General features: G+C 49.0%; 1 protein-coding gene across 2 annotated transcripts; it reads left to right on the top strand.

The window, feature by feature from the left end:
• The first annotated feature begins 126 nt into the window (after positions 1-126).
• Positions 127-9,165, top strand: JOSD1 (Josephin domain containing 1). Of its 2 annotated transcripts, XM_075500613.1 has the most exons (6): positions 1,130-1,195; positions 1,615-1,833; positions 2,076-2,431; positions 6,770-6,898; positions 7,015-7,209; positions 8,621-9,165. In XM_075500613.1, the coding sequence occupies exons 3-6, from the start codon at positions 2,247-2,249 to the stop codon at positions 8,718-8,720; spliced, it is 609 nt and encodes a 202-aa protein (XP_075356728.1). In that variant the 5' UTR covers positions 1,130-1,195; positions 1,615-1,833; positions 2,076-2,246; the 3' UTR covers positions 8,721-9,165. The 2 variants fall into 2 exon arrangements, with proteins under 2 accessions (XP_075356723.1, XP_075356728.1); XM_075500608.1 differs by lacking the exon at positions 1,130-1,195 and adding an exon at positions 127-417 and having other exon boundaries at positions 1,615-2,431.
• Positions 9,166-9,561: the final 396 nt, after the last annotated feature.

Consider the following 9,561-nt stretch of genomic DNA (forward strand, 5'->3'; position numbering starts at 1 on the left):
CTGAAGGGTGGGTACTCTCTCGGGATAGCCAATTAGAAAGAGGGGATTTTTCACGGACAGTTGTGTAAGCCAATGGAACGGGGAGGGAGCGCGCCGGGTGTAACTTCAAGCCGCGGGCCAGGCTGTCCCGGCTGGGCGCTCCCCTGAGGTGTCAGGCGTCGCCGAGCAGCCCGGGCGTCGGGGTCCCGGCGGCTCTCACGCCTTGCTCAGGAAGCCGCCAGCTCCCGGGGTCGGTTGGGGGTCGCAAAGGGGCCCGCCGCCCCCTCAGGCCTCCTGACAGAAAGCCCCTCCGCCGCCCCGCCTGCTCGCCAATGGAGCCCACGGTACTCGGGCCGTGAGGGGCAGGCCCGCGGGGGCCGCCGGCAGGACGCCAGCGCCAAGGAGAAAATCCCGCCCGCTGAGGGGCTTTGCGGGCTGGTAGGTGACCCCGAAGCGGCGGGCAGGCCGGCGGGGAAGCTGTCCGTCCTGTTCCTCCGCCGGGTCACGCACCCGGTCGTCAGCTCCAGCTTGGCACAAAACGAAGCCGGGGAGGATTTATGTTTATTCACCAGGCGGTAAACCACTTCACTTGTCCCGGCGTATTTACCGCAGCGTGAGACTCGACGCTCTTATTAATTAAACAGGCGAGAAGAGAAGGGAAGGGAAATTGACGCTCAGGGAAATTAACTCGCCTAAGGTTATGCAGCAAGTTAGCCCCAGGGCCGGGAACGAACCCCGCCTGCCGCAAGCTGCACGCCGGGGCATCCCCCCGCCAAGCCCTGCCCGCGACCCGGCAGCAAACCCAGCCGGCTGCCTGCCCCTCTCCGGGCACGAAGCCCACAGGCTGCCCCGCGACCCACGGCCGCGCCGCGCTTCTGGCTCCCGGGACGTTTCGGGGGCGAACCGAAAAGCTGGCTGCCGTGCTGAGGCGGGCACCGGCTCCGCTGCGATCACGGAGGGCGGGAGAGCCCAGCCCGCCCCGCCGCCGCCGCCGCCCCTCGCACCTCTCCCCCCCCCCCGGGCCGCCCCGCGCCGGCCGCTGACGTCAGGGGGCGGGGGCGCGCGACGTCGGCGCGTGCGGGGCGGGCCGCGGGGCACGCGCGCCGCGGGGGGAGGGGGTCACGGGGCGGAGGGGGGGTGTAAGAGCGGAGCGAGCGGGGCCTGGCGCGCATGCGCGGGCGGCTGTCGGTGTGGGGCGGCCGGGGCCGAGGAGCGGGTGAGGCGGCGGCGGGGCCCAGCGGCTCCTTTCCCGTCCCTCCTGAGGGGAAGGGCGGGCGCCTCGGCCCGGCAGCGAGCCCCGAGGGGCGGGGAGGCTGCCTAGGCGGGGGTTGGGGGCGGTTAGGCGGGGGGGCCGCTCCTCAGCGCGGGGGGTACGGGGCTGCCGGGGGGGGGCTGTGGGGCTGGGCCTTGGCCTTAGCCTTGGCTGTGGGAAGCGGCTGCCGCCCGGGTTGTTGTTGGTGGTGGTGGTGGTGGTGGTTGTTGTTGTGCGAGCGCGGGGTGGGGAGGGCCGGGGTAGGAAGGTGCGAGGCAGGCCTTGGGGCTGGTCCCGCCTGCTGCCTGCCTTCCCCTCGCTCCCACGGGCTTTGTGCTGCCTCTTCTCATTGCTAATGGAGACTTCCCTTTGTCGGAGTGCAGGGTGACTTGTGAGGAATTGCCTTCCCCGGAGCCTGGACCTGGGTTTTTTTGTGGCCTAGCAAGAAGCGGTTTCCTTTCCTGAGCTGTTGGCATCTTCTTGCCTGAATTCAGTCATTCCCAAAGGAGTGGAGGAATGCAGCTGATAAGTCCTTAACCACCCTGTACTCCCATAGGCAGCACCAGAAGCTGGCTTCATCTTCTCCACTTTGGCACTTTGGGGTGGGCCTCTCTTTGTTACCTGCTCTGGGTACCTTTTTAGTGGCACTATAGACCAAAGGAGATGGAAGAAAAGGAGCGATGTGATAAATTCCAGCTGGTACCTTAAGACTAAGGGGATTCATATCTTTTGACGTTGTTTTTTTTTTTTTTTCCTGTGGGGGGAGGGAAGTATTACATTTTATGGGGTATGGGAGGAGGGAGCAAAAATATGTTGCAGATCTTTATGTGGTTTTTAAAACCAGCCATCAGAGGCAATTACTGAATAAACTGAAGCACAAGAGGAGGGTTTGTGAGCTGGGAGCAGCACTAGCCTGCAAAAGAAAGGGGCAGTGGGCTGCTGTTGTGACTGTGGAGGAAGAAACTCCAGCCTCCTTCATTTCTCACCACCTACTCTCCATCCACCCTACGCAAAAATGAGTTGCGTGCCATGGAAAGGTGACAAGACCAAATCGGAATCACCAGAGCCACCCCAGCTACCGCCACTGCATATTTACCATGAGAAGCAGCGTAGGGAGCTGTGTGCCCTCCATGCCCTCAACAATGTCTTCCAGGACAGCAACGCCTTCACTAGGGAAACCCTGCAGGAGATTTTTCAGAGGTAGGATACTCTCTGCACTGGCGTTAGCTTCCCCGTGTCCTCTGTTGCTCAGAGGAATTTTCATATCTTATTTTGGGGGAAAAATAGAGCAAAGGAGGGGTTCAGAGTATGCTTTGAACTGAATGTAGCTTCTTTTTTAAATTCTCCCCCTCCCTTTTTTTTTTCCCCCTCTCTCCATGCAGAAATTCTCTCTTTTTACTTGTTTCTTAACCTATTCTGGCTGCCAGTTTTGGGTCCCAGGGCTTTATTGCAGATGCTGTCATGTGGTTGGACTGCTGTCTTCTCCCCCACCCACCTTAATGCATCTTCTACCTGTCTTCCATGTTTTTGCCCCTGCCTCGCGTAGGTATGTTATCTTGATGTTAATGGATTTTGGGATTGCCTTGGGAGAGTGAAGGCAGCAGAAATGACAAATGGGTCATCATAAAAACTTCTTGATTTAGTACTGCAACACGTCTAAGTTTTTTGGAAATTAGGAGCTTTGCCAAATGAATGACTTCTTATTCAAGTGGTTAAGTGAAGTTCTTCAAATATTATGGGTTTTTTTCCATGCAGCAAGACCCTGTGTACTCTGTCAAACTGGATTTAATTTCAGTAGCTAGATCCCCATTTTATTTGACATTGCTAAATGTTTCCCAGCAGCTTCAGATAATGAATAAAAGTGGTTTTGAGTTTTACTGGGATAAATGTAAATTATTGATGTGGCTTGTACAATAGCTCATATTTTGCTCAATGTTTATTTTATGCTGTTTCAACACTTTGTGGAAATTCTCCTGTGTGTGTCTTTGAAAATCCTGGTGACCTTTCATTGATGAAGCTAAGTAATCAAATAGGAAAAGGGGTCTCCTCTGATACTCAATCTGCAGATGTTGTGAACATTGCTTAAGTTATGCTTGAATACCAGCAGTTGACAGCATCTTGTGTTTGTGACAGGTAGGGAATCGCGCTTCGTGGCAGCGGTTACGCAGGTACTGCTGGACAAGGCAGTGGTGGTACCCTGTGCTGATGAGCAGGGAGCTGTGTGCCTGTTGCTGCTGTCCTGAAAATCGGTAGATTTATGGAACTGGTGCTTGATGCATCAAACGCATGCCTGTCTTTGGCAAAAGAAATGTGGTGATGGACAACAGCAAATACTAGATTGAAATGCTATTTACGATAGCATTGTAAATAAAATTCCTGTTGGTGAAGTGGAGCTGGTCCACGGCAGGCTCAAGGCGCTCTTTGTCCAGTGTAAAGACGCTATGGTTTTGTTCCAGAGCAGCAATTGTCAGAATCTTAATCACAGATGGATTGCTATTGGCCTGAAGCAAACAAAGGCAGTTCCTGTGGTAGAAGGGGTGTGATGATCTAATTAGTTGGCTTTCATTGGGTTTGGTGAGAGAGAGTTAGTGTGCAGCATGAAACCTTTCAGAAAGAGCTGGGATGTTAATCTTGTCAGACCTCTTGCCCTAGATGGAGAATTTGTCTTTGATTCCAAGCTGGTATTGTTCCATCCTAATATGGATGAACCATATTCATCCATATTTTGATGAATATGGATCAGATATTTTGATTCAGCCCCATGGAAGTATGGAAATATATGTGGAAATTCCTCTCAGAAATGGATGAGCTATAAGCTATGCATAAGAATTGCCCCTACATTTGCATCTCTGTTGGGTTACTACTCATGTCTAGCTCTTTGACTTGCCTTTAAGAAGTGTGGGTTTAGTTGCCCTTTATACATCACTTTTCTGTATGTCTTTCCTGTGTCTAGTCATATTCTGTATGTTGATGACTCTGATAAAGGACTGATTAATATTTTTAATAAGCTACAAAAATGTTGCGAGGTGTGATTTTTTTTTTTTTAAACCCGGGTTGACAAGGTAACGAAATCGCAAAAAAGCTTAAGCTTTCTGTAGCTTTTACCACATCCCTTGAAGAATGATTGAACTATGTTGCTTAATCATGTTTCCCTTTTGCTGCATCCCATTGCATAAGGCCAGCGTAGTCTGATGATTATCACCTAAGCGTATGCCAAAACTTGGTCCAAGCTCCCCTCTGATTTTGTAGTCCTTCCTCTCTTCTTTCTTCTAGCACAAGAAACACCTTTCTGATGTTCCTCTGGCTTTTGTTGCAGGAAGTGAGATTGCGTGTTCCAAATGTTGCATGGAGATACAAACAAAATCTCTTCGCTTCACTGGAGTCTGGGTATTGAGACCTGATTAGGAAGGACAACTGTGTACTGGAGTCTTGGAGCCCATTGTGTTAAGACAACATGCGGATGAAAGTTTCTGACTTGGAAAGCTCAGGAGGATTATTACCTGTATTTCTGTCTAACTTTGTCAGTCTTCCTCAGCTTAATGTCTAGATAAAAAAAATTAACTTTGGGGAGGCAACTTAAATTCTTGTCTAATCAGAATCCTTCAGCTGGTGATTATGGACCCTATTTAGGTGTGTCTGAGTAGAGACATTGAGGTGATTCTTGGTGAAAGTTTGCTCACAGGTACCAGTTCTTGAGTATGTCACCTCTTTTGGTCTCTTCATCTCATTTCTGGGGTCTGAAAGTTACGGGAAAGAACAAAGATAAATGTGTTCTTTCAGCTCTCAGATGAGCTTGTCTCTGGAAAACGGTGCCACCAGAGGGTGCTTGTGCAACCCAAAGGGCTCTGTTAATTGGAAGGCTTTCCGAGCTTGCTAGACTTGTGGGAGTTAATAGGTTGAAGCAATGATCTTGAGGAATTAGTTGTAGCCAAGTGATCTTGCTTTATGGAGATGCTGGAAGAGCTGTGACAAGCTACAGTAGCATCCCTGTGATTAGTAAAATACAGTAGAGCTTTGGAGACTGGAAACCATGATTCTCTGAAAACGTCACTGCCTCGCTCAGAAATGCCCAGTGGTGGGTATTAATAGCTGTTCCGATTACCACGTTGTTTCGGACTCTTCTCTCTTCTGTAGTTAAGTCACTTCCCAGGCTGTTCTGCTGCAGTGTGCTCCACTGCAAGAAAAAGCACAGCTGATGCAAAAAGCTACCTGTCTGTAGCCTCTCTAGCCTTGGTTGGTCTGAAACTCCCTACTAAATCCACTGCTTTCTTCTTCTTGTCAAATGCCTTATGTTGTCAGGGGAGGAATGCAGAAAGGCTGAGGGATTTTCACTGGATGAAATATGCCTGCAGAACTTGCACCATGCTAAAGGCCAAGCAAAAAATGTGTGGGAACATCAGGAGTTTTGGGGGATGGAGTTGACATGAGGGAGAGGTGGGTGAAACATGGGTATTTGGATGATATGAAACATCTGAACGTTGTGCCAGCAGAGCTAATGGACTCCTTGCCAATCAAAGGAGCAACTCATCACAACAGAATTGATCTCAGGCTTGACTTTCTTTGGTTTGGCATGAGAACCTTGCTGTTCTCTGCTCCCAGTTTCCCCCCCTCTGCTTGCTTTTCCAGCTGCTGAAGCCCGTCTGTTACCTTCCTAATAATTCACCCCCTTGTTGTTTCCCATCCTTACAAAATTTCTTAGGGGAAAAAACCATAAAACAATAAAAGTGTCTAACTGGGTTTTTTTTTCCATGTCTTTCCATGTTTTATGCCTTGTGTCATTATCTGCATTTGTGCAAAAGCTGTCATTTTTGCGTGTAACATGATGGACTGTGATTCTGGATTTTAGATGCTATAGTAATGCAAGTGATGTCTAGGCAAGCTTATGGATTAAAGCTGAAGAGATTTGTTTGCAACAAGGTTAGCTGTTTAGTTACCTACAGCAACAGATATTTCTTTATCATATAGCAATGACAATGCTTTGGAAAGCTCCCAAACCCAAATACCTTCATAGCTTTGTGTCTGAATACTTCTTTCATTTACTGGGGGGGGGGGTGGGGGAGAACAACCTTTTCTGCAGCCAACCCGCCCTGCCTCTTGTTATCTCATCCTGTCTTCAAGACTGGTGTTGACTGTTGAGCTCTTCAAATTGTGATAGCTGTTGTTCTAAATGTCAAACTGGCATTTACTCCAACCATGAATTGAGGAAAAAATAATTGACGCATCCTTCAGAAGTACCAGTTCAAGGTGGGGGGGGGGCTTCCTGCTTTGTGGTCTCTTTCACATCAAAGCTAGGATCTTTGGAGGCTTTGTACATCAAAGTTATTCTTATGGCATTATTTAGCCCTCTCAGCCCCTTTGTTGAGTGGTAAGGGGGAACAGAATAGCATCGTAGAATAGTTTGGGTTGGAAGGGACCTTTTTGTGTTTAAACACAAAACCCCTGAAAATGGGCTTCAAGTTATACGGCAAGTAGCTCCTTGCAACTGTGGGCATAGGTTCCCCAGATGCCTGCTAGAGCAGTCTCCTGTTCTGTTTGCAGGCTGTCTCCCAACACCATGGTGACGCCCCACAAGAAGAGCATGCTGGGAAATGGAAACTATGATGTGAATGTGATCATGGCAGCGCTTCAGACCAAAGGCTATGAGGCGGTTTGGTGGGACAAGCGCAGGTACTGAGAATTCATGTAATTCTGGAGATGGCTGCTGTTCGTAAAAACAAGAAAGAGATTAAGTTAAAGTATGAGAATATAATCTTATTGCTGTCTTGTTTTCTGCACTCTCTCAGGGATGTTAACGTCATTGCCCTGTCTAACGTGATGGGCTTCATCATGAATCTGCCTTCCAGCCTTTGCTGGGGCCCTTTGAAGCTCCCCCTCAAGCGACAGCACTGGATCTGCGTCCGGGAGGTGGGAGGCACCTACTACAACCTTGACTCCAAACTCAAGGTGCCCGAGTGGATTGGAGGTGAAAGTGAGCTCAGGTAGGATTTCTTGTATCCTGTTCTTCCTCAAATCCTTCCCTGTTGGATGTGGGGAATCTGTCCTTAAACAGTTAGCGGTTGAAACATTTATGGTTGAACTTCAATAGCAAAGATTTGAGAGTAATAACCCCCACTTAGATTTATTCCCCGTTTGTATGAAGCTAGGAAAATGCTTTTTCCAGTGGTGATCTCTGTGAGCTCAGGAGAGCCCAACTTAGTCTCCTACTCGGCTGGCTCTGTCACTAGTGATGAAGGTAGAGGCCAAGTCTGGTATCAGTGACACCTGCAACGAGACGTGCTGTGCCTCACCCTCTCCTCAAATGTGAGAGTATCAGCATTCCTTTGCCTCTTTAGTAGCGATCTGTGCATGTTCCCAACGAAAGGCTTTCCAGATTAGAAGTGCAGCCTTATTCCTGACAGCGGTGAAAGTTGCTTGCTAGGAGTCACCTGCCTATGTAAGAGTGCGCCGTGCTTCTGGCTTGACTCCCCTCTTCAATCTTAACACAGGATGGTTGGTGTAATTTGACTGTACAGTCTCATGTGCTCTTAGTTGCCATTCAGCTTCCATTCCATCCTGTTGTAAGGCCTACTAGCAGCTTTGCTGCCCCAGCTAGACTTGTTCTGAGGGAGGGATTGCACATGAGCAGTATTTGCAGAGCCTACCATGCCGTTAAAGTCTTGGTAAAGTGAATGTCAGCCTTTTGTGAACTTCTGGGATAAAGTAACGCAGTTCTGGAACTGCTGTGCAGGGCTTCTGGTGGATTTTATCCTGGGTGTGCTGTTCTTCAGCAATAAATAAGCAATAAATTCCCTATATAATTCCTATATAGGGAATCTTGGAAATCTGGGCCGAAAGATATCAGGGAAAACATTGACTTGACTTTCATAGCTGTTGGAGATAATTCAAATTTGGTATTAGAAAAAGCTTATGGGCAAAAAGGGACTGCAGAACCATGTCAAATGACCAGGTGGTATGCTGCTCCTACAGCCTGTGATGAGGACATCCAAATGGTGGGGGTTTTTTCCCCGCAAGTATTCCAGATTTGTTGGAACTATTTTAAAATGCAGTGGGATTCTTGATCTCGGAGAACTGAAGAAACTGAACTTGGTTTTAATTCTATTTTTGCCACCTTGGAAAATTGGAAAGTGATATCTATATAGACCTCTCTGCTGAGGTTAAGATCATGCTCATCTGATACTGCAGTAACTTGCTGGGTTAGAGGTGTGTTGAATCTCATGGGGCAAGTTTAATATTTGGGCTTTTTTTTTGTCAGAAAATAACTAAAGACAGTGTCTGTGGGTTTCCCATCCATTTCTTGTCATGTTTGCAGAGTTAGTTGTGTTTAGTTGTTGTAGAAGATGATGAAGTTCTACATTCAGTAGTGCTTATTTCTGCTTCTCTTCATGATAGGAAATTTTTGAAACACCAGCTGAGAGGAAAGAACTGTGAACTCCTGCTGGTGGTGCCAGAGGAGGTGGAAGCACATCAGAGCTGGAGAGCTGATGTGTGACCTGAACTGACTCTGTCCTCCCACTACAGCTCTTCCCCTCTTACTGAACTCCCGACGTCCTGAAACCTGGATAGCGGGTGCCCCGACTCTTCTCATCTGGAACTTCCTTTGTTAGGCTCTTCTCTTCCTTCCTTGGTGCAATAGGGTGACGGCATATAACATTGTGGGGGTGGGGAAGAGTTGAGGGCAGAGTGGAGGAAACTGGAAGCCAATCACTTTAATTGCAAAGGCAGATGAGCTGCGTGCCCTTCAGCTAGCTAGAAGGTGTTGCGCTCTTTAAAACTGGGCTTTGGGGCTAGGGTGTCTGGAAGCCTCTGGCCTCCCTTTCCCCACATTGGTCAAGGCTGTGTGTGGTGGGACACTGCTCCCTCCGGGGCTTGCTGGGGAGCAGCGGGGGCCAAGCACACTGCTGCCTCTTCACGAGTCTCTCCCTCCAAAACAAGTCGTCGTGAAGATGTTTGCAATTCCTAAGGGTCTCTCAGGATGCTCTCAAACACTAGGAATGGTACGGTGCTCAGCACGACCCTCTGCTTCTTAGGGATGGTTTGTGCCAGGAATGAGAAAACAATAATAAAAACAGTGTCATCTTTCAAGAAATTCTTCGGGTAGCTAGAGGATTCTTCCCCACTGTCTCCAGGGGTTTATGTGTGTGGTTGAGCGGTTGTTCGGCAGCATGTGGCTGGCTAAGGCGACGTGGAAACAGCAAGCACAGGCTAATTGAGGAGTATAAAGTTTCTGGACTGGAGAGAGGCCATAGTCTGCTTGGGTTTCTTTGTGCTATGTTGGGTTTTTTTTTCTTTTTAATATCTATTTTGGTTTTCTGCATGGTCACCCAGTAGTT

Source organism: Mycteria americana, chromosome 1 (assembly GCF_035582795.1).
Source record: "Mycteria americana isolate JAX WOST 10 ecotype Jacksonville Zoo and Gardens chromosome 1, USCA_MyAme_1.0, whole genome shotgun sequence".
NCBI lineage: Eukaryota > Metazoa > Chordata > Aves > Ciconiiformes > Ciconiidae > Mycteria > Mycteria americana.